This window comes from Neurospora crassa, linkage group III (assembly GCF_000182925.2).
Source record: "Neurospora crassa OR74A linkage group III, whole genome shotgun sequence".
Taxonomy (NCBI): Eukaryota; Fungi; Ascomycota; class Sordariomycetes; order Sordariales; family Sordariaceae; genus Neurospora; species Neurospora crassa.
Genome location: NC_026503.1, coordinates 457,817 through 482,114, shown reverse-complemented (window position 1 = coordinate 482,114; position 24,298 = coordinate 457,817). Strand labels below are relative to the sequence as shown.

The following is a 24,298-nucleotide window of genomic DNA, read 5'->3' as shown; positions in this document are numbered from 1 at the left end:
TATAGGATTCTATTAGTACTTTATAATATTATATTCTAAAATAATAGTACCTTTAATAGAATTATTGAAGGGTAATAAATAGAAGCCGTTCGAATTTATAATAGAAGTAGGGGAGGCGTTTGTAGAATTTAAAAAATTATTTTAGGAAGTTTTTATATTATATTATTTCGACCTAATATTATAAATCCGAATAGAAATAAATATATTAGATTTTATAATTAGAGCGGTTCTTATATAATTGTACGGTAATAAATAGCACCTAGTAATTTTCTTTTTGAGGAAAAAATTATTAGAAGAAATAAAGTATAGGGTCGGGGATAGAAAATTATTAGTAGTTATAAGAGTATTGAAAGTATAAAGGTAATATTTATTATATATAAATAAACTATTCTTAATAATTATAGACTATTTAAACCTATAGTATTTTTAAAATAAGGAGTAGGCTAATATAAAATAGAATTGGTAGGTATTAGAATTAACGGTATATAATTTCGGGATTGAATATTGGCCGGGAAAATTGAATCCGGCGGACGGATTATTAAGGAAATTATAATTGCGAGGAGAAGAATTAAAAATAGGGGGCGACTATTTATTAATAAAGGTTATTGAAGGGAGTAAAGAGAAGGGCTAGGTAATAAAGGAAAGTCGGGTATTAAAAATATTAGTAAAACGGGTAATTTTAGTCGGAAAGGAGGTTTAAAGGATAGTAGTAGAGGAGAGGGAATAATAATAGGATATAAGTAAAATAAAAGAAAGTTAGACGTTAGAAGACGAAGGAATTGAATTATAGGAAGAAAAGTAGGGTTCGAGGGAGGAGGGCGAAGTAAATAGGAAGGGGAGAAAACGAAAGGAGGTCGAAGGTAATAGTAGAAAGGATAGAGTAATAAGGAAGAGGGTAAGGTTCGCGGATAAAGCTACTATTAAATTAAGGAGGGAGAATAAAGGTATTATAGTAAGGAATATAGGTAAGTATATAGTAGTAGTAAGGGTATAGAAGGATAAAGAATAACTATTATTATTAAGATAATAATTATTAGAAGTATAGAAGAAGGATCTATTTATTATTAAGGAAGTATAGAAGAATAGTAAGGGGAGGAGACGAGTAAAGAATTAGAAGATAGGGGAAAATAGAATTTTATAGTATCGATATTAGGTCTACGTTCTAAAACGTATACGGGCCGAACTACTCTACGCCTATTATAATATAGCGACGGCCGGGTACCCGGGTTAGAGGAAGACGTTGAAGTATATTAATTAATTTTACTATTAATTTACTATTACGACCGATATTGAGTTATATATCCGTAAATATTTAATATACTAGAAGGCTAAACCCTACAACTATCGATTATACGGGTTATTAGGGTTGTTACTTATCCTTACTATCCCTTAGCAAAATATTTTATACAATTTTATTATTAAATTACTAAAATTATTCGACCCTATATTTAATTAGATTTACAATATAATTTTCGTTATTATCGACCGTTTTACTAAGTACGCTTTATATATCCCTATATAGAAAACGATCGACGCCCAATAATTTATATTCCTTTTTTAGCAAAACGTTTTTTAGTAATTTAGCTTCCCAGATTCTATTATATTAAATAGAGGTAGCTTTTTTACGAACTAATTTTAGAAGATTTACTACGAACTTTTAAATATTTATAGACGCTTTAGTATAGTTTAGTACCCTTAGACGGACGGATAAATAGAGAGGTAGAATTAGAATTTAGAATTATACTTTCGGATTTTCTACGATATAGAGTAGGTTAATTAGGCCGAAAAAATTATATTCGTATAGTGGACGTATAATAATTATTTCTATACCGTTATCGGAAAGTCCCTTTTAGAGCTATTCTTCGGGTATTATCCTTAGGGATTAGTAGATCCGGAGCGAGGGCGAAGGACGGTCCTTCCTATAGTAATTATTAAGCGGATTGATAAGTTATTTCGTAGATGGTTAGAAGTTATAATAGTTTTAGAGGTTATTAATTAAAGGTATGCGAAATAGTATAATAAAGTTCGGAAACTAAAGGAGTTCGACGTTAAGAGTTAGGTTCTATTTAATATAAAGTATATTAAATAATATTATTTAAGTACTAAATTAGTAAATAAATTTTTAAAATTCTTTTAAATTACTAAGGTTATTAGGGAGAAGAAGATAGTATACTAACTCGTATTCTCTATATATTATTAAATTTATTTAGTATTCTTTATTATTTTATTAGAGCCGTACTATAGGGATCCTACTACGGTAACGCTATAAGGGGAAATTATAAATATTGAAGAGGATAATATTTAGTATAAAGTTAAGGCGATTATAAAGTATTGTAAATCCGGCCGCCAACGTTAGTTTTAGGTTAAATAGAAGGGGTATCCGAATAATAAGAATTTATAAATATTATAAGAGGATATAAATTGTCCAAACCTTCTTAAAGAATACAAAGTTAGGGAAATATAGCAGCGGCGTATTAACGGCGGGCCGACTACTAGGTTAATAAGAATTAACTAAGTAGAGGTAGGAGAATAATAATTATTGAGAGACGTAAAGTAGAGACGTAAGACGTAGGCGTAAAATGTAAGACGTAGATGTAAGATATAGACGTAAAATGTAAAATATAAATGTAAAATATAAATGTAAAATATAAAACGTAAATATAAAATATAGACGAGAGATGTAGATATAAAACGTAAATATAAGATATAAACGTGAGATATAAAGTAGAGATGTAAAGTAGAAATATAAAGTAGAGATATAAAGAGGAGATATAAAGTAAAGATACTAAAGTAGAAATATAAAATAGAAATATAAAGTAGAAATGCAAAACACTAACGTAGGAAATAATATAAAAATATAAAATGTAAATATAAAATATAAATGTAAAACGTAGAATAGAGACGCTAAATAGGACGAGAGAGGGGGAGGGGAGGTAGTTTAAATTTTTTACGGAAAATTAATAAAGTATTAGGAAGAGTGTAACTTATATTATTTATTATTATCCTAAACGAAAAATCCCCGGTAGTATTTACTATTATCGATATAAGATTAGAACCTACAACCTTAGGAGAAATATTCCTATATACTACTATACTTATTAATAACGTTCGTAGATATTACTTTATATTATTTATTTATAATCCTCCTATACGAATTTTAGTAATTTATTTAACTTTCTATTTAATAATACTAACTTCCTATTTACCGATTAATATTAGGGGTTATAGTTACAATTAGAGGAGGGGAGAATATAGGTAAAAATATTCGGTATAGAAATATATATAGGGGAGTTAATAGAGGCTACCGGATTAGTATTAGCGTTAGTATTATTAATATTATAGTAGCTTAATTTCGAGTAACCCTTATAAGTAAAATTGGAAGTGCGAAATATTCTAAGTAACGTTGTAGGGAGATTATTATTAATTAGGCGCGCCTATATAGCTATTTAAAATACTGCTACAGAATATTATAATTGCTATAGGAGGGGGGTAGGTAGGGGGCTATCGGTATTAGTAAAGTATATAATTTCAATTGTTATATCCTATATAATATTTAATAGATTATAAATACTGTAAAGGATTTTAAATATATAGCGGTGTAGTAATAGCGAATATTGTAATGTTTTATTGAATTTTGGAAGATAAAAATATTAGCGAAGTGAAGAAAAAAAAAAAAAAAAAAAAAAAAAAAAAAAGGAAACGTACCTTTAGTTTAGCAAGTATTTTGGCTAATCTTTTTAAAAGTTTCGTATAGGTTTAGGGTTAGGGTATTTATAAATGTTTAGGTAAGAGTAATATTATATTTTAGGTAGGTAAGGGGACGGATATTATTAGAAAATGAAAAAGAGAATAATTGAGCGAAGGTTAGTAATAAGTATAAAGCGAAAGGAAGGGGAGGACGGAGTAAAGAAAGGAAAATAGAGAAGGGAAATAAATATATTAATTGGACGCTTTAAGGAGGTGGGGGTTAGTACGTAAATATATAGTAGTGAGGTATATATTTACGGAGGGGGCGGGTACGGGCGAGGGGGGGACGGATATAGTAATAAAAGTAAGGATAGGAAGAAAAGGAAGAGGAAAGGTAAAGAGGGTAGACGGAAGGGACATTATATAAACGAAGGAGGAGGTCCTTATATAAATATAAATTGAGGTAGGCGAATATAATTCTAAGTAGGCGAGTATAATATAATATAGGGTAGAAAAACCGTTGGGTAATTATATAGGCGGTAGGAAGGAATAAATAGAAGGATAAAACGAAGGTAATAATTAGGAAGGGAAGGATAGGATAATTAAGTAGTAGGGCGGTTGTAAAGAGATAGGAAAGAAGGACGAAAGTAGGAAGGTATATAATTTAAATTATAGTAGGGAGAGTGGGGATAGCGGTTAGGAATTATATTATTAGAATAAGGGAGTAATATAAAGGATAAGGCGAGGATAATAGAAGAGTAATTAGGAAGGTATAATGTAAGTAAGGGGGTTTACGGTAAGGATAGTATTTAAAATTATAGGAAGCGAGGGAAGGGGACGAAGGTCCTGAGGATAGAATTTATAAAGAGGGGGATTATATTTAGGTATTATAATAGGCTATAGTAGGTATAAATAATAGAAAGCGTCCGGCGAAAGAAATTTTGGGGGATAATAGTATTAGTATTCTTAAGGTAGTAGTGAGTATAGCGATGGGCCTAGTACGAGTAACGGAGAATGGACTATAAGAGGAACTACGGGGCGTAATTATAATAGTATTTTAAGGTATTTATTAATATTTTTGAATTTAGTATAATACTTATTGTTAAATAAAATAATGCTTACTACTTTATACGTTTATAGGGTGTTGGTTGTAGTGACGGTTGGGAATCCGGTTAATTCTTTGAATTTAATGCCGATATTTCGGTAGGCGGTTCGCTATATTGGAGTTTATAAAAATAGATATTACGATGCCGATCTTTTAGTAGGCGGCTTTATATCTATATTTAGAATTTATAAGAATGGATATTACAATGCCGATCTTTTAGCGGGTAGTTTCGTATTTATATTTAGAGTTTATAAGAATGGATATTATAATACCAATATTTTAACGGCTATATTCGGAATTTATAAGAATGGATATTATAATATTAATATTCTAGCGGCCGTATTTGGAGCTTATAAGAATGGATATTATAATACCGATCTTTTAATGGGTAGCTTTGTGTTTGTATTTGGAGTTTATAAGAATAGATATTATAATATTAATATTTTGGCGGACGGTTCGTAGACGGAGGAGCGGTTATAATATCCGGGATATAGCGTTAGCGATTATTATAAGTAATAACTCGCCGAACCGGTAAGCGAAGATATTGTACCCTCGCCAATAATATAGCCTAATAATACTATAATAGTATAGTATTAACGCCCTCCGCTATTTAATTAGGATCTATTGCGAATTACGGGGGTTCTAAGGACGGAATCTATAAGGGGGGGGGTTGTATTAGGAGGCGAAGAGTTTGTATACCGAAGTATTCTAACGGTCGTTGCTCTACTCCGTCGGCCGAAGCGGTAGATTAATAACGGTAATATTTATATTAGGTCGGGCTTGTAGGAAGGATAATCCGGTACTACATTGGGGCATTAAATTAGTACGGGATTCTATAACGTTTATTAGTAGATAAATAGAGTTTATATAGGTATAAAAAAGGTTCAATAAAGTATACTTTATTGTAGTCGGTAGTTATTAATATATTTTTGGATCGACCCCTAGCTTACCGTCCCCTACGTGTGGCTACGACCGTAGTCACCTCAGCTTACCTTTCGCCTACGTTCCTGACACTACCGTAAATTTAATTAACGTTGTTGCTAGTATTTGTAATAATATAACGAATTTCCTAATTAAAATTAATACCTTCGTTACTGATATTTGCGCTGCTGCTCGCCGTACGATATTTAAGTTAATTAACGACCGGTTTAAAAGCGCTTTTTAAATTCTATATAATTTGTATTCGCTATAGCTCTTAATAAAAGATTTATTTAGTATCGAGCCGTTTAGGATTCTAGTTTACTAGATTATAATTATTATTAATTTCTTCCGTACTTTTAAGTTATAGTTTGTATGGTTACGCTAGTTTATAGTTGAGTACTATAGTAAAGTCGTTGCTATATTAGCTAAGTAAGTAATAGATTATATTTATTATCCCCCCGTTATTTTAATTATACTATATATTAATTAAACTAGTATAATTACTTAATAGGGATCGTAGTATAAATCGGTATAGTCCCTATAGCGAGCCGAATCTGTACTATGTACGTTCGCGAGATAGGTATATTACAATAATAATTGGTAGAACGAACTACCCCGTACTGTAGTACTAGTAGGTAAAGACCCTATCCGCTTAGGAACCGTATTTAAAATTATTGAGAACTTGTACTTTTAGTATAGTTTAAGAACCTTCGAGCGGTTTATAGCGCCGCTTTATAACGCCCAATTAATATTAGAATCCGATAAAGGTACGGTTGGCTATGTTATACTACGTTGGGTCTCAATCTACGATTCTTAGGAGTACGACCGCGCCTCTTTAAATCCCTATTATTTTTAAGAATTTGAAAGGTTATATATAACTCGCCGGGCAAAGTAAATAACCCCGCTTAATTAATTAAGCTTTCTCCTATACCTAATAACGACCGTAGATTGCGCTACTATAATATATCCTGCCGTTATTAATATTATAACTACCGTACTAGATTACCTTAAGTAATATATATAGATTCTACTTAGTATTATAGAATAATAATTATTAGGCGACTTTTTAGCCTTCTGTATTTGTAAGGGTATTTACGCTCCTAACTAAAATATTTAGAATTATTATTAATTCGATCTTAAATTATAGTAGAGTATACTATTCGATACTAGTTTAATCGTTGCCCTTATTGCTGTTAAGGTATTTAATACGCCGGCTAATAGCGTACCCTATAAGCGAGCCTTCTCTACTATAAACTTTCTCGAAAGTCCTAAGTGTAACCGCCTTACTACCGATAAAATAAATATAGCTACGTTTATATATATAAACGGTAAGAAGCTTAAAAACCTCGATAAATCCTTCGCCGGCTTAATTATAGTAGAAAGGGACGAGCTGCTATTGCAAATTAAGGAGTAGCTGTATAAATATATGTAGGAAGGCGATTAGGAAGATAGGAGAGAAGAGGAGTAGATTAGAGGAGGGTATTCAATTAGAGGTATATTTACGAAATAAACCGATTTGTAATACGATTCAACTAGTCGTTAAAATACTATACAACCAATAAAATCCAGTGCCAGTATTAATCCATAGATAAATCGATTTTACACGGATTTGGGGGTTTTAAGGCCCAGTCTGTGTGCCCAATTGAGAGCCCAATCTATGTGCCCAGTAGTGCCCAGAGCCCACATTTCAGTCACGTGGCTTGAAACCGATGAAAAAATAGCCATTTTTGCATGAAATTTCGGGAAATTTCAGTTATTACTGGTTGCAGTTATTACTGATCGATCCCTACTTCTGGGTACACGCCGTCTATCGCTACATAGCAAGTGGAATCCCTTCTCGGATAGCCGAGATATCTCGATGCCAGTTACGATCGATGGACTCGATCGTGACCTCTCTTCATCCGAAATTTATGGTAGACATCGGCTATCGACGGTTCTCCGACACCTGATAACGCAATACATTTAGCCCGTCCGTCTCTTCTATTTCCATCACAGTGCATGCATCGCTGTGCATCGCAGGACATGGCGTGATGCAGGTTGCGTATCTTGGGCTAACAACTGCAGTTCGAATCGCTCTTAACGAAGCATGTCTGTTTTCGGATGGCTTACCCGTGGTTAAACATAGCTATCAAGATTTGGAGTGGTGGAAATAAAATGAATGGATCGAGTATTGGTGAATTCACTTTTTGCCTTCAGTTGACTACTACACAGTATGTTTGTCCTTTCACTTTTCCGCCATCCCCTTACCGATATACGCCAGCCCATATTCCGTCAATAACCTGCCCGATACATGTTCCATCGTAAAACTGTGTGTGAAAGCTTGGTTGAGCAGTCACAGCAAGTTTCCTTTTCGTACAAGTGTCATGCTTTCATACCCGTTCCTTTACCGTTCCCTTTGGTACGATAACCCAAAACTCCCAAAGAATCCAAGAGAAACGACAGTAAAGAAAAGAACAAAGGTCCACCTATATCCTGATCACAGCCACTGATCCCAGACTAAGAGAACATCAAATCATACATGACAGAAAAGAAAACTTGGGTACCCTGTCTGGGTCAGGAGCCCAATAAAGATATCATGCGCCAACCATGCCAAGGGAACACCTCTCCTCCTCCAACCTCCTCACCATCTCCCGCTCCCGCGGACTCCTGGGGTTAGCATCAATGCCTAGAATGGCACTGATCCTAGTCTTGTCAGGCTTGATTTGAGGGAGCGTATAGACCTGATCATCTGGACTTCCAACAGGAGTGACGGGTGTCTGACCACTGTTGCTTCCTCTGCGCCATGCTTGCTCCAACACCGTTGGACTGACTCCGTTGCCATAGTCAGCAGCTACCGAGGCCCAGAAGGATGCCCGGTGTGCGTTGTACACTGCAGAGAGTCGGCTCATATCGACCGGCTGGCTGGAAGAAAAGGTCGCTGGGGTAGCTGCCGAAGTAGGCAGCCGTGGCAAGGCAGAACAATCGAGACGAAGCGATCCATGAGAACTGGTCGGTGTGGATCGGTACCCAGAGGTGGCACTGTGAGGATGTAGGGATGACGTGTAGGCGTGTGATGATGTGGGGGATGTAGACCTGCTAGCAGAACGAGACATGGCAGGCAAGCCCAGGCTCATGGCGGCTGGCTTAGGTAGAATAGCTGGCAGACGAGGTGATGTGTTGGTTGAGCTAGCCGTGGACATGATGCTAGGAAGCTGAACAGCGTTCGGGCTGGTGGAGCTGTAGGAATGCGTTGACCCTGAAGGCGACACCGAGCGGCTGGGCGCAGCATCAAGCTCACGAACCGGTGATGCATCGGTACCACGCATGGCAGGTGACTGGTTGGAACCGTGAGAAGACAGTGAAGATGTGCGCTTCCGACGGTTGCTACCATGGCTGAGCTGATGGAAGTGCAAGCGGCAGGCAAGCTCCGTCTTCTTCAGGTGGGCAGCAATGTGCTTGTAGGGCATCTTTTGCATTCGAGTTTTGATGAGATATGCTTCCTGTGACATGTCAGTCAGATGTTGATCAAACTAACTTGATCGCAAGAGACTTCAACATACCTCCTCCTCGCTCCATGCCCGTCCACCACCAGTAGAGGTTGTCTTCTTGGTCTTGGTAATACCGTAGCCACGGCGGTCCATGGTATCCGTAGTAGGGGCAAAGGAGACGGGTGCCGTCATCATAGCCACAGTGGGAGACATGCCAACTTGCCGTTGTGTCTTGATGAATGTGGTATGTAAAGAATCAAAGGTTGTTCTCTTCCAACTGGCACTGATCAAGCGAGATCGGTCCTAGGGTGCAACAACAGTGGAATCGTACAATTATTTGAGGTGGAAATGTCGTGTGTGAATGACGGTATAATGAACCACCTTATACGGTCCAAGGAGTGAAAGCCAGCCACCCTTTTTCAATAAATGACAGATAAAGTAAACGGCTGATATTGTTGGTCGACAATAAGGAGTGACTCTGTTTACTCTTGACAGAAGAAGCGAAGGGAGAAGAAAGGGAAACACACACACGACAGCGTAGTGATAAACAAGTGGAAGTGGTTCGGGAAGGGGCCTTGGAACATAAGTATAGAAAAAAAAAAAAAATAAGAAACGGTCTAGGCACCCGCCCATAGAGGAGGAGGGGGAAGGGGGAAAATGATAATGATGTCCACTATTTGTTGCATGAGTCTCGGACATAGGAACATCCAGTAGGGCAGACCAGTGGGGGCAAGCCACAGACTCTTAGCTTTGTTACAGATGTCTGGGGGATACCCTCGAATGAGGCTAAAGGGAATTGGTAGATCCAGACAAGACTGGGGGAGAAGTACCACCACGTCCGTGTCTCGACAATGGAGTGTCGTGTATCAGGATGCGGGCGGTTGTGGAAACGTAGAATGAACTTGATTCTGGCAAAGGAAAGGAATCATATGTTGGAATATCTGTAGATCCCAAAGAGGAAAGATGAAGTCAGTAATCGTGTGTCTCATGGTACATCTCGACAGACCACGGGCATTCTCCATCTCAGATGAACCCCTTGTCCGACCATCAAGGTCAGGAACGGACGTGCGCAAAACTTAATCTGACCGACGAACCATGTTCAAACCCTTGCTGTCGAGCGTAGCCTCAATGCAGGGTAGTTGATCAGAGGGTCTGGGCCATGTCATGCGCAACGGTTGCGGAGTTAGTCGGAAACGACATCTCGTCATGATCGTTGCTGACACCGCGAGCTCCACAAAGTCGGACGGCACTCCGCTGGTAGTAGACCGTCCTCACCTCCCGACATCACCGGTGATGAATCTGTTGAGAATTGGTATTGTTATTTAGTTTCATGACTCGGAAGCCACAAAGATGTGATTGCTTGGGCCCAGAATGCCGGAGTGCGGCACACCCAATCCAGCAGACCAGGTGGTCGGTTGCCATATGTTTGTTGGCCTGCTCCTCTGACCAGTCTGTCGGGTTTGGCCAATGGCCTCGAGGCCCAATGTTTTCATCATCAACGGATGGATGTTTTTGGCCGCGATGGCAAGCGACGCTGGGTCATGGCGTTTCTGCTGGTCAAAAAAAAAGAGGTTGATGTGACGACTGAGCGAGTTGAAACCGTTGAGCCAGGGTTTGGCCCGGCATGAACACGGAATGGAACGTTGGAGAAACAATGGAGATGCGCACTCGCTCTGTTTGGGGAAGACGATGAGACAGCTGGGTTCCCTCGATACCCAAGTTTTCGGTTTTCTGAGTCGCATCGGGGTTGGAGCCCTGCGGTGGTCTGGAAGTGTCCGAGGAAACAGAGTTACAGAGGAAGCGTCCGAGTGTTGTCGAGCGGGCAAGCGGGATTCCCCCTCCCCCTCAATTCGTTGTCGTCTTTTTGGGGTGGGTGGCTTGTCGTCCCTGCCCTGTGTGTCATCAAACGATCCTGGTGCCTGTTATTCTTTGGTGATTGGCTCCTTCCCCTGAAAGTTTCGTGTTGAGGCTCTTGCCAGAGAAAGCTTTGGCAAAAAGCCAAGCATCTCCAGGTTTGTGTGTTTCGCATGTTTACCTCTTATTAGGTAACTATGGCGGCCTTCTGGGCATATTGAAACATTGGATCCCTCAGTTTACATCTGCCGGATTGTTTTTTGTCGGTCTTTGTTAATGAATCCGCTTCATTGCTTTACTATTGCCTTCAGACTCGATATCAAAGCTAGGTTTCCAGTTACCTCGTGTTTCGGTATGCCTCATCAATCATTCATGTCTCTCTCTCTTTTCCTCGACAAGTCGAAGCCTTCATGTGTATGTACGACTCGGGCGAAGGAGGGGAATAGGTAGAAGTGACCTTGACCACGGAATCGTCGTCTTCCGGATCTGCTCCGCCTCCGGATTCTGGTCATGTTCTCCATTGTCGAAACATCATCTTAATGCGAATCCGTTATGAGCCCCATGGACATGGCAACTTCCAGCCAACGTCCCTGCTGTTTGGACGTTGAATCGTCGAGCGTTCTTGCCACATCGTCCAAGGTTCCCATGGGTTTCTGGTCAGAGTGGACGGGGATGGAGGCCCTTAAAACTCGCCAAAATGCTTGGTCATCTCAGGCACGTCTCACGCTATGCCTGATGCGGCATCTACCCCACCACTCAACATGTGGAGAACCCTGCAAGATGCCCCTCGTTAAGATCCACTTTGAGACTTGGCTCTTCCCCTTGGACAACAACACCAAGCCCATCTGCCGCGAAAACTGCCTGCGCCCTCTCCAGCCGAGAAACGGATGCTACTGAAACATTTCCAAATCAATATCTGCATGTGTTAAAAAAAACATTCGACGATCGATCTCAAACTGTCGCTTATCTCGAGACTTCAACGTCCAAGCCCCATCCCCTATACCCCACGACCCCAGGTCAGTGTACGATGGCATCATGTGTATTGTCAGAAGACATCGAGCAATATAACATACTTTCGATAAATGCTTCTTCGGCCACTATAGATCCTCCCCGCTTCAGGGACTCGACAATCCTAAAATAGGACAAGGTTGCCGCCGTATGATGGTCGCTTTGGAGGTCAAACATATGCACCTCGTCACAAACAAACAGAACTTAGTTCAGTCGCTTAAGCGCTTCCACTCTCCAACCAAACAACAAGCCCCCACAGCCTGCCACAATATCAAGATTGAGAAACTGACAAAAGAAAAGTTTGGAAAAGCCCACCGCATGTTTCGAATAAACAGGCGTCCCAAGTATAAACACTTGGCAACAGCATGCGACTGCAGTTTCGACTGTGGACCTGTTCTGTTTCGCATCAAACTTGCACACTGACTTTCCACATGTAACTGAATTGACTCGTTCGTTGCGCCCGCGATAGTTGCTTGGCCATGCACGACACATCATCACTCTTCGTTTTCTGCCTTCCTTCAGCGCCTGTTGAAGGTTACTAATATCAACGACTGGCTATTTGCATCTAATCAGATACGCATCCTATACCTGAATGGCGTTCTTACTATTCCTCCGATGTCATCACATGCGGCTCTCGAGCAGGCGGTTAAGTTGTTTGTTCCACCAGGTGGTCCGCCAATAAGTGAAGAACAAGCAAAGTTCCAGAGAAATCCGGCGCTCCTGACTGGCTAGACTCGTAAACATTGACCTCGTTGCGCGCTTATAGCAAGCAAGTACTTCCACCCAGGCGACGTGAAAAGTGAAGAGAGATGCTGAATAACCAGTCAGCATCTCAAGGACAGAGTCCTCAACAAGTGTTTGGGACACAGCGTGCTGCAAGACCACAAGAGCCTGTCGTCATCCTTCTTCCCTACTCTATGTTTCGTTCCTAGTCATGGCTTGGCCTTCTAGATTTGCTTCTTTCGAATCGGAGCTTCAGAAAGAGATGTACGCCATCATGAAGAACCTCAGGATCAAAAAAAGTTGAGTTCCAACCAGCAGGCATGAACGTCAACAACAACAACAACCAATCACTCACTGTCTTGACTGTGACATGACTTGTATCCCTCATAAGGGACAGACAAGCAACCATCACTATCAGGGTGAGAAATCTGGAGAACCGTTTCTGTACGTTCGTCTGATATGTCTCCGAGCCCTCATCAACCGATACAAAAGGGAAAACCAAAGCCAATGAAAAAAACAGGTGGTTCGAGCAGTGTCATATACAAACAAGAAATCATCAAGTCCTTCGTTGTTAAATCACGATCCATTGCACATAAATACATGATACATACAACTGAACAATAACAGGTAATCGGTCACGACTCATTGACGGAACTAAGTACCTAGGTAGATATGCAACCTCTTGGGTTCCCACGATGGCTCCTGCCCGCGCGCCACTCCAAAACTTACGTACCTACTTTCCTAGTGTGGTACCTCCAATCCAGTTCGTGTATCCAGTTATATTGGGTGAACTTCGTTGGCCTGCTTCGTTAAGTCACAGTAGCTGAAAGAATCCATACCAGCTAGATATTCAACAACGAAGAGACAGCTGAGGACAAGAACGGGACTACCTAGGGCAAACCTAGGTACCTACCTACCTCGACCTATCTACCTACCTACTTACCTACCTACCTACCCACCTAACAAGGAGGTTCGTGAGAGTTAAACCTATCCGTCCTCAGTCCCAATCATTCAGTTCCCTTCTGTTGAACCGCCCCGCTCAGGCAGTCAATGTTCACTCACCGTTCAATTACTATACTTCTCGGCCCTCCTTCTTCGACATAATTCCCTCTCATGAGTATTGCTTGATAGACATCATCGCCGAGACATGGTCAGGTATTTCTAGTATAGAAGTAGGTAAGTAGGTAACCGTCACGGCGCAAGTATGCGACGGAGTGTTCATCAGTCCTCACTACTATCGATCTATCTTGAGGTCTTGGAGGAAATCCCAAGAATTACAGATATTTATATACGTCGAACGCTGCCAGTTGTTGAAAGGCTACCCACCTGAAAAGAAGTATGTTGGTCCTCGGACAATAAGGGAGATGGCACGAATAATCGTTGGCCAAGGACCAGGGAAAGATGTGTGGTCTACCATGACAATAAACAATCAATCTCTTCTTCCATTTTACGCGCAAAAGAAGGGTAACATACTACACAAGAAAAAAACAAATGGATTAACCATTCTCCTCCACTCCCTACAGTGAAACAAAGTCTACCATATATAGACAAGCAAGAATTTGGTATCGACAATCGCCTGCTGCCTGCTTGCTGTTCCTCCACAGTCCGCCCCGATTCATGATCCTGTATACAAGTGGAAAACATGTAAAGAAACTCATTTCCTTCCATCCATCCAGCCATCCATCCAATCCACCCTTCTCTGCACATATGTGTGCCATTTTTCTTTTCGTCATCATGTACACATTCTCCCGCAACCATCTGCCACTCTCGGGCAGATTTCATAGACTGCGCTGAGGATGCGCGATGTTCAATCGCTGTTCAAACGCTGCCATTATTTTCTGGCGTAGCACCGCTCCAGGAGCTCCTAGGTATCGTGTAACCCCGTGAAATCAAGGACTACTACCCCATCTAAGGACTGGCCCAGCCACCCGCAACATCCACCCACTCGGCCAAGCAAGAACCTTCCTTGCCCTCGACGTCGACAATGTCCGTGTCGCACCTGCAGCGGCATCCAACGCCGTTCTCCTTGGGGGTGTCGTATTCATCCCAGTACTTGTCCTCCTCGATGCGCTTCTTTTCGTCCAGCGTGGTCTTCTCGAGGTAGGGCTCGCGGGGCAGCTGGCGGGCGGGCGCGTTGGCGGGGCAGTGCTGAATGGTGGTGTGGCGGTAACCGAAGTCGCGGAAGTAATGGATGTCGCGGGGGCCCAAGAGGGCACCGGCAGCGAGGGAGTGAATCGGGGCATCACCCCACTGTGGTGATTGTTAGCGGCTGAACTGGGGAAAAAATGGGTAAAAAAGAAGGAAAGGAAACATACACGCTCCATCCAAAAGCCACCGCTGTGATCCATCATCTGGAAGAAATCCTCGTACGCCTTGGACCGGAAGAAATCCAAGCGGGCAATCTCAAAGTTGGACCAGAAATGGCACATGTTGTACTTCTCGCCCTCCATCGCCTCGGGGTCGATATCGGGGAGCTTGTTAGCGCCGGGGTCGGAGCGCAGGATCTCCTCAGGAAGGCCGGGCTCGGGGGCTTCGGGCTTCTTCTCGGGCTGGGGCTCGACAAACATTTCCCACAGACCCTGCGAGGTAATGTTGTTGAGACGCTTGTAGGCGGAGGCATAGCGGAAAATGTTGGGGACGGTCTCGCGGAGTTCCTTGACCGCAATGGTGAAGCCGTAGGTCTTGTTGTTCTCGATCATCTTGAGGAAGGGGTCACTGGGAAGCGGTACTATGTTAGCGAGATGCGCACAGAGGGAAAGCGAAGAGTGAAAGAACGTACTAGGTGATGTCGCAGAAGTACTTGATCTCGGGCTCCAAGCGCCAGTACCACTCGTACTTCTGGAGGAGCTCGTGCTTGTAGAAGAAGCTGTGCTGTGTTAGCAGATGTAGCTTGCTTAAGACTTGAATCGCAATACATACCCAGAGTAGAATCTGCACATGGAGTGGTAACTTTCCATGCCACCGTACATGACAGCGGCATCACCCTGCTTGGCGATACCCTCCTTGGCGACCTTGGGGTCGACCCAGTCGGGGAATCCCCACATGTCCGGGCCAACCTTGCCGAACTCGACGGGAGCAGAGGTGTAGTTCTTGACGGTGTCCTTGAAGGTGTCGTCAAAGTCGCCATCGTTCAGGAAGACGTAGGGGTAGTGGTACCAGCGGTTGAAGTGGCGCTCGATGGACTTGATGGACTGGATGACACCGTCCAGCTCCTTGTTTCTCGCGAGGACGACGAAGGCGCCATTGGCGCGGGGCTTGCTGGTGTCGGGCTCAAGGCAGCCGGTGACGAAGACCTTGTCGTACTTTTCGCTGATTTTCCTGTGGGAGGGGAAAGACAAGTAAGTTGTTAGCGCATTGCTGTTTGGAGACCAAAGGCGGTGAGGGAGCTATAGCAGAGCAAAGACGTACCTGATGCCGGGCGGGGCACCGGCGGGCATCAAGATGCGGCCGGGGGAGCTTGGGTGCCTGACGAAGAGGACGAGGATGAGGATGACGACTATGCAGGGGAAGAGAATGACCACGCCCAGAGGCACGGATATGCTCGAGTTGCCTCGTAACCTGAGGGGTCTCCTAAGATACTGAAGGCGCTGTGCCAGTGTCCTCCGTGGCTTGTCCTTTTCGCCCTGGCCGAGGGGAAGCTGGGGCGGTCTGCCGCCGGGGAGGAGCCCCCCGAGCTGACGGAGGAGGTCCATGGTGAAGGCGGTGTATGGCGCTGCCGGAGCCGAGAGGGAACGACGACGGCGAGGTGGTGCTATCGCTCTCGCAGTCGGGTTGTGTATGTGTATTAGAAGTTATGGGTGGGTGGTGTTTTGGTATAAATGTCGTCGTCGGTCGGACGCCACGTTGATATGTCGTGATGTGTCGGCCGGGGGTGTCGATATCGTCGACGTGGGATTCGCGATTGGGGGGGTAGTCGTGATACAAAAGGGGCTTCCGTCAGCACCCTGTGAAAGCCGAAAATGATAATCCAGAAGAAACAAGAAATCTATCACGAAGAGAGTTCTCCTCCAAACTCTGCTCTACCTGTATCGCGACATGCAGCAGATGCAAAAAAGCAATCAAAGGCGAGAAGTGAAGCGAGTGGCAGGGGAGAGAATAGTTTCCCCTTGTCGTTCAGGCGAGTGGGTGTTTCGGTGGTTTGTCGATTGGAGAGAGATTGCTCCACTGGGACGATGGGGACGCGTCCACAACGACCGCAAGAGGTCTGGGCCAGGGCCGCCAAGGCTGGGGCTGCCCGTTCGTTGAGACTTGAGAGGGACTGGGGCCTCCTCACTTGATTTCTGGAGACACTGGGGGGCAAGGCTGGGCGTTGGAGATGGGCCCGATACTAGCTCCCCGCGTTATCGTCGAGGTGTCGTTGATATTAAAGGCAGCCGTTTTCAGAAACGATGGAATGTATGTATTCAAATGGCATCAAAATGACAGAAAGAAACACGCAAGAAACACAAACAGGACAGTCGGAGTTTTTGTCAGTTGCGAGAGACAGCGAAAGTCGCGCCAGCAACCTGGAAAAACACGGAATCCGATCAGAGTTTCCCTCGCTCCATCTTGAGGTATCCCGTCCCCAGACCCCAAAAGCCGGGCCTGGCCTCTCCATCATCTGGTTCCAGGGGACTGACTTTCAGCGCTGGCGTGGCGCTGCCCCTGCACTTGCCCGCTGGGAAAATTGTTAGTGCTGGACCCTGAGTCTCGGGCGATTGTCTTGCTGGGCTGTCAGGAACACTCAGACACCCGAAAATGCAATGCCCGCCTCTGCCAGCTGCAGCCCCAGGGTCTGTTCGTCCCAACATTTCGCATTGGTAACCAGAAGGCAACTGTCGGCCAGCTGGTCGCTTATCTTCCAACGCAGGAATTGTCTCTCACTCCCAAAAATAACATTTCCCGTCGACGATGCAACATGATTGCCCGATGGCCCTCGCGGTTGGCCCCTTTTCCTTGCTTGCACTACACAGTACAATTGTGTAAAAACCGCACTCCTCGCGGAAAAGGGGCAAAACTTCCCGAGGAACAACGAACTGCTGCAGGCGAATGCCGCGGCGAAAGAACATCAGTGTTGAAACGCTGAAACAGGATGACGATAGAACACAGCCATGGTTGAGATCCGATGCTTTTTTTCCAATGTCAAACACACGGACGCTGAACCGGGGATGTCGTGGCTTTCCAGTTGCTTTCTTCCTTGGAGGCTCGAGGTTCGAGAGTCCACGGCAAGAAATGAGTTTCTGTTCCGGCAGGCAGTGAGCTTGAGCGGTGCACTGACCACCACAATGGAAGCCAACGCCAACATGGCGAACTATGGGGACATGTACCTCGGCACCAGCCGCCATCATCAAGCGATGATAGCTCGAGCAGTCGAATTGCTAGCAATATACTCGACAGGAAACTCACATCAAGCATCCATAAAATGGATATGGAGTAGTTTTCATCCATGTCGGAGTGGTTGAGGTTGGGCCAGGATCGAGTGTCTTGGCAGCCCATCTACCGAGTACATCCATTCCGCTGTTCCTTCTACTACTTGGGATTGCCATATCAAACCGACCCTTAGCCTGGGCTGGAGCCTGTAGACAAGTGTAAATGTTTGCAGTTTTGTCAGTGTGTTACTAGCAAACACCGGCCTTATCTCTGTGATCTTCTACCTGCCATCAATTCCCAATCTTGACAATCTTGATGAGTCAGGTTGGTTGGGAAGGTGCACTGGGTCATCATCGCAGTATAAAAAGTGAGCATCACAGAAGTTACATCCTTAGGTTCAGACATAGCAATCTTGGTGCGGACAGTTCTCCGCATCTCGGCGGGAAGGCACCTCAAATTTTCTCTCTATTCAGGCATTTCCGTCTCTACCCAACTTGAATTAACTGCGCTACATCGCAACCAGCACGTATCCCATATCCGACATACAGAACGTTCTACAACTATGACAATTTCAAGACGCAAATGGACTAGATCCAGTATACAAGCATGAAAAGGTTGGAAAGGCCAATAGTTGCAAAGACTCCATCAACTTTGAGAGTAGGACACAAAGATGATCCGCACTAAAGTCGAACTGGCGATTCCTATACTGACGTTCAGCCATATAGCAGTTATAACAGCAGAATATCAGGTTGAGGTAGTGTTTCCCATTATACTAGCGTCAAAAACAAGGAATGAAACCAAGGGCACTCAATACACCTACTACCGGCTGGCCACCTCACACCCTGCTACCTCAAACTGAGCTGAGGTCGCCAAGGGATGCGCCTCGGGAGCCAATGCCCTTTGGCCGCTGCGATAACTCTTGAGGTCGTGGCATTTCAACGTTCGACAAGATTCTAGAACTATTTTGGATCCGAAACCGATAGAAAGATGTCGCCATCCAACCATGGCAGCAGTGGTGGTCAAGTTGCAAGGCCACATCTACATGATTTCGACACACACGGACAGCTATATCTTCCAGTCAGGGCATGAGACAATAGTCCTCATTCTTGGAACTTCTGGAGTCAAGTCTACACATGGTCTTCCGAGCTTGTGATTGTCTTGCGCTAGGACTCATGTCTGAGCTGGCCGCCCTCTCCCAGATTGACAAAAGGCTTCATGCGACAGGCCGATTCAAGGTCATACATCAGGATCAGATGAAACCAGAGAGGTAAACATCGGGCTGCCTACTGACTGTACTCCAAGTCAATTGTATCAATGGCCATGCAGTCACCTCTGTTTTCTTTAACCCTTACCGGTCTCTATCCCTGATGGAGTCGGTCCGGCAAGTGCTTTATCGCCAGTTTGATGGCCGGGCGTTCCATCGCTGTGTCATCTTCCCCAAAGTGCAAACAACTAGGAAATTTCATCACCGCATTTCTAGTGCAGGGAATATACCTACCGTATACATGCATATACATACTTACAGGCACCTCATGAATTTTCCAGTCCGGTGGCCACACCGAAAACCACCTTGCATTTGATATATTGCTGCATGATGCAGATGCATCAACCCCTCAACCCAACGGTCCCGCCCGGGTCAAAGTACAGGTAGTGCAGATTAAGATTTCTGGTTCTTCGGTTGAATTTGGATTTTCCATACTCTCCCCATCATTTAATGGGACACCGTCACCCTATCACCACACCGCTTTCAGAGCCAGCTCTTCACAAGCTCAAACAACGTTCGGTAGAGACACAGACCTCACGTACATCACTCAAATCCAGCTCACAAAGCCTTTAGCGACACAAGATGGACAGGTATGTTACCAATCGGACCACCAAAACAAGCTCGGGTCCAACGACTGGCCCAAGTGAGCGTTTTGGCTCTTGGCTTACCAACTGGAACTCTAGGTATCCAGTAACACCTCCTCCACGCGAATATCGAAACCAACAAACACCAACCAATTCTCGGGACTTCCAAAGCTCATGCCAAGTCCAACTACCGGCAGCCAAACCAGACAACTCCACAGTATTCCCAAACGCCAAGAGGAAGTGCGAAGCCAGATCTTCGTGTGAGCGACCGGAGAAAGCTAGAAAAGGAAATGATTCTTCGCCCATCTTCTTGGCCGGGATCTTCGACAACGCAGATGCCGAAGCTTCGAATGCGACTTACGGGGGCCGGTACGAACGAGAGGTCGACAGAAATCTGAGGCAAGGGGCACAAAAAGCTGCGGCACTAAATTCCTTGGATGACCCCTTTGTTGACACTCCTCCGAGTCTTCACAACGAAACTCGTGAGAGTGTTACCGAGTCAGACAGAAAAACATACCTCCACGCAAAATTGAAGCAAATGGAAAAGGAGATTGAGCGTCTACAGGATAGCTCAAAGAGGATGACGCGTGCTCAGTCTCAAGAACTCGCCCGTATTTCCGACGAGTATGCCCGGCTTTGTGCAGAGCTCCACCATATTCCCCTAGACCGTTCTCCCTCGGCCTCGAGCGCACCGCTACCATCGAGCGACAGAAACGCGGACGTCGACATGGATAGACACGATAACCGTACCAGCCCCAACACCAGCTGCAACACCAGCATCAACAATAGCTCTCATACCTACCATCACAACAACACGGACAGCAGCTACGACACCGACAGCACCGGCAGCAGCAGCTCCAGCTCCGACGATATGATCATACCCCCTGCCATACGCCTCCGCACCCTGCAGGACTTTGAACACTACCAGTATTACGAGAGAATCGAATTCAAACGCACAAAATTTGGGTTGTACCAAGATGCCCCAAAAGTGCACAGACACGTAAAGGAGGAAAAGCTGTTTCTTTTGCTCACCAACAAGAACAGACGGTTGAAGAAGTACTGGGATCCGCTGTCGCAGCGGTTGGGGGAGATGTGCTCCGAGAGGTACATTAGGCTGGCGTCGAGAAGTCCGAGTGATAGTGCCCCGGGATTTTATGAGAATCGATGGAAATAGCTCGTGGAATAGAAATAAATGGAAGGGTGGAAGACATGGGATTAGAACGCTTTTGACATGGAGAGAGCGGGCAATCACCTACGTGGGGGATGGATCATGGATGGAGGGACGGAAAGGGAGAGAGAAAGCAACATGTGATATCTAAGCGAGTATCACTTGATTTAAACTTAGGTTGCAATTGGGTGCGAAGACACCTAGACGTAGCAAGTGGGAGGTAGAAGTCACACGGCAACGTATGATACCTAGCACCATTCTAAGGAACAGTTCTATGCAACAGTATAGAATTCCAATCACCTACCATCTTCTTACAAACTACGCTCATGTGAGATACGCTCTCGGTGTCATCATCACCCCTCGAACCTCGTATAGTTCCACCCTGCATCCTGTGTCAACATGGAATACCATCACGCCGTAGATGGTATATTGTTTATACTTGTTGTCGCCCTTTGCCGCCCATCATCGCGAATCATCAAGAATAAGGATAGAAGTATACACCTTGAACATCACACACAGACACACCCACCCCAGTCCTCATGCCGCTCGTGCATTGGTTCATCTGGGATTGCATCACTGGCGTCAAGACCCGACCGGAAGTCAATGTGCTCCTCCAGTCCCTTCCATCGACATATTCTTAAGGCTCATGAATACCTCCTATCAATTTTTCCCCCGGCGTCCAGTCCTAGCCATCCTCACAAGAAGTACTACCCCTCCAACAATTGCATTCCTTAAAACACTTCCAGACAATCAGACTTTACAAGGACGAATGGGGCGTATATATTTTGGTGAGGGAGAAGAAAGGGGCCAAACCAACTGCCTAGAGGTATATACGTGGGATCGAGCTGCACGCTCTGCCGATGGTATGAGATACCGTATAGGTACTCGAGCACAGAAGAGTCCATGCACACTACCGGCGCCGCATCGGGCAGGTTCGGCGAAAGAAGTCATCCAAGCCACCAAGCAAAAATTGAACCTGCAGGATCACATGCTCAGAAATAGGGTTTAGTTGAAGACGCGCCAGGTTTCATGCAATGCTACAGGATGCCTCCCCTCTTCACCGGAGATGCAAGTGAAGTACGCCAGGGCGGGGATCCGGAGGTGAAGGCGAAAAGACCTGCATGAACCTTTTTTTTCCTTGGATAGGTAAGTAGCCTCGCAGGTTTGAACTGCAGATGGGAGTCATTCACCAAGCATTACTTCGATGGTGAAGGCGAACAGGTTGCATGAAGGTTTTCGGCAAAGGTTGAATTTCTAGAGGTATATATAAGCAAACCAATCCCCTGCTGGAATATGACTTTTCTTCTTCCCTTTTTTTTTCCCACATCATCGAACTCAGTCGTCGACCGTCTCTCTACAACGGATTATCTTTCGAATCTCGAAACAAAATCGGCTCTTGATACCTATCTTCCCTGCTACCATCAAAGCAACACCACCACGCCGCCACCTCACAGCGTACCACTACCGACGTCGCAAATATCTCTCTCGACATCATACGATTATAACCAGACAAGATGTCTTCCACTCAGAAGAACGTCTCCGTCGGCAAGGCCGACCAACCCACCACCACGACCACCACCATGACCACCACCACCATCACTGTCCCCGGCACAAACACCACCATCCAAGTGACCGGAACCAAAGTCACTATCCCAGCGAGCTTCGGCCGCCACAACCGCCAGCACCGCCAGCCCACCAAGACGGACAGCAAGTCCGACGACGCCCAGTCTGCCCCGGGTGCCGCCAACCCCAAGCCCACCACCACTTGCTGCACATGCCCCCACTACAAGTGGCAACCTAGTCCCAATCCGAGTCCAAGCCAAGCCCGTCGCTATGTCCCGGACTGCGCAAAGCCCAGGAAGGGACTGATGCCCACGCCTGCGCCCACGTGGTGCCCTGTGTGCTCCGCGGGTCCGATGCCGCCTTGGGCTGAGGCTCCTAAGCCTAAGCGCAAGGAGGGAGAGAAGAAGGAGGTTGATGATGAAGAGGACGAGGCGTACGATTGGCGTCGGGAGGATGATTTCACGGATGTGTGGTATGATGATATGGATTGAGTGCCCGTGTGGTTGGTGGGGATTGAAGTCCGAAGAGTATACTTACATCGGCAAAATTGAAGACATTTGCGGGTGACTCCTGCTCTTGGCCTTTGTGATGATTGATGGTGAAGATGATTATGTTGATAATGCAGCGGACATGAGTAAAGGACGAAGCCTCGACCGTTCGATGGAAGCGATGGAGCACAGGGAATAGGAACCGGTTACGACACAATGCGAAGTGATTGATGTCTGACCTGAAATGATGGGTCCATGATGATGATTTTTGATGTTTGAAGTTACCCCTAGTGTGGATGCACTTGCGCAGTACAATACGAGGTTCTTTCCTTTCCTCGCCTTGTACGAAACGGTAAGGTTGAGTCGTGCTTGATCTTCCCGACTTCTTGTATTACCTAACCTTCCGGACACCCACCCCAAAAGCTATACGTAGAGGTACCTACCCAAGTTTTGTCACGTTCCTCAAGCCTTGTAATGTTTCCAGGAATTTCCGAAGATGATGTTTCATCATCATTTTCTGATACATTCCAAAAAGCAGGGACGGCGAATGCAAACACCGGAGTGGCGGTGCCATTAATGCTCAAATGCCTCCGGACGTATTGTCATCATGCCTTCCCGCTTTGGATAATACCTCATAATGAGTTGTAGCAAGGTTGAAGTGCTTTTTGGTGAAGATAATTGGTAGTGTCTACCTACCTCTAGGTTCTTACATGCCAAGGAAACTTTTGGGTGCGTGTATGCACAAGGGTCAAGGTGGGTGTGCCGAGATTTTCAGGGAAGCTCACGATGTACCTATCCTTCGAATCATTGCAGTATCGTAAATCTACCACTCATCCTGAACTGATCTCCATTCTCGTCTCCCAGTACCCAGGCAGATAGATTTTGGAGTCAGCAGTTGTGCCGGAGTCAAGCCGTGGAGAGTTGGCATTGAAGTGGGAGGAGAGACAGCAAGAGGCGCGGAAAAGTTTTGGAATCCGACATCTAGAGGTGTATATCAATCTGGTTTTAGTTTCGATGGAAATATCCCGGCTAGGGACACCGTTCTGGGCATCTTTGGATACATGTATTGATGTCAAGGGTCCAAGTTGAGCGAGCCCGTGACTCGTGAGAAAGGGAG

The 24,298-nt window shown here is 44.7% G+C and overlaps 4 protein-coding genes across 4 annotated transcripts; 2 read left to right on the top strand and 2 right to left on the bottom strand.

Moving 5' to 3' along the window:
- Positions 1 to 7,963: 7,963 nt before the first annotated feature.
- Positions 7,964 to 9,375, bottom strand: NCU05681 (hypothetical protein; the record flags this gene model as incomplete). The annotated part of the gene is made up of 2 exons (XM_957702.2): positions 7,964 to 9,192; positions 9,253 to 9,375. 2 exons carry the CDS (start codon positions 9,373 to 9,375, stop codon positions 8,287 to 8,289), a joined length of 1,029 nt encoding a protein of 342 aa, XP_962795.2. The 3' UTR covers positions 7,964 to 8,286.
- A 4,751-nt stretch (positions 9,376 to 14,126) lies between these two features.
- On the bottom strand, positions 14,127 to 17,284 carry NCU05680 (alpha-1,2-mannosyltransferase Kre5). Its single transcript, XM_957701.2, has 5 exons — positions 16,174 to 17,284; positions 15,685 to 16,083; positions 15,545 to 15,631; positions 15,081 to 15,480; positions 14,127 to 15,015 (listed from the first exon to the last, which is right to left on the bottom strand). Exons 1-5 carry the CDS (start codon positions 16,455 to 16,457, stop codon positions 14,674 to 14,676), a joined length of 1,512 nt encoding a protein of 503 aa, XP_962794.1. The 5' UTR covers positions 16,458 to 17,284; the 3' UTR covers positions 14,127 to 14,673.
- A 2,676-nt stretch (positions 17,285 to 19,960) lies between these two features.
- On the top strand, positions 19,961 to 21,136 carry NCU05679 (hypothetical protein; the record flags this gene model as incomplete). The annotated part of the gene is made up of 2 exons (XM_957700.1): positions 19,961 to 19,968; positions 20,062 to 21,136. 2 exons carry the CDS (start codon positions 19,961 to 19,963, stop codon positions 21,134 to 21,136), a joined length of 1,083 nt encoding a protein of 360 aa, XP_962793.1.
- Positions 21,137 to 22,644: 1,508 nt separating this feature from the next.
- Positions 22,645 to 23,184, top strand: NCU05678 (hypothetical protein; the record flags this gene model as incomplete). The annotated part of the gene is made up of 1 exon (XM_957699.1): positions 22,645 to 23,184. The coding sequence occupies one exon, from the start codon at positions 22,645 to 22,647 to the stop codon at positions 23,182 to 23,184; it is 540 nt and encodes a 179-aa protein (XP_962792.1).
- Positions 23,185 to 24,298: the final 1,114 nt, after the last annotated feature.

Bases quoted from the DNA above. Each gene is read 5' to 3' on its own strand.
- NCU05680 (XM_957701.2), bottom strand. From the start codon at position 16,457: ATGGACCTCCTCCGTCAGCTCGGGGGGCTCCTCCCCGGCGGCAGACCG. The intron at 16,084-16,173 runs GTACGTCTTTGC...CCCCTCCCACAG, and splicing joins GGTGCCCCGCCCGGCATCAG to GAAAATCAGCGAAAAGTACG. The intron at 15,016-15,080 runs GTATGTTTCCTT...CAATCACCACAG, and splicing joins GTGGCTTTTGGATGGAGCGT to TGGGGTGATGCCCCGATTCA.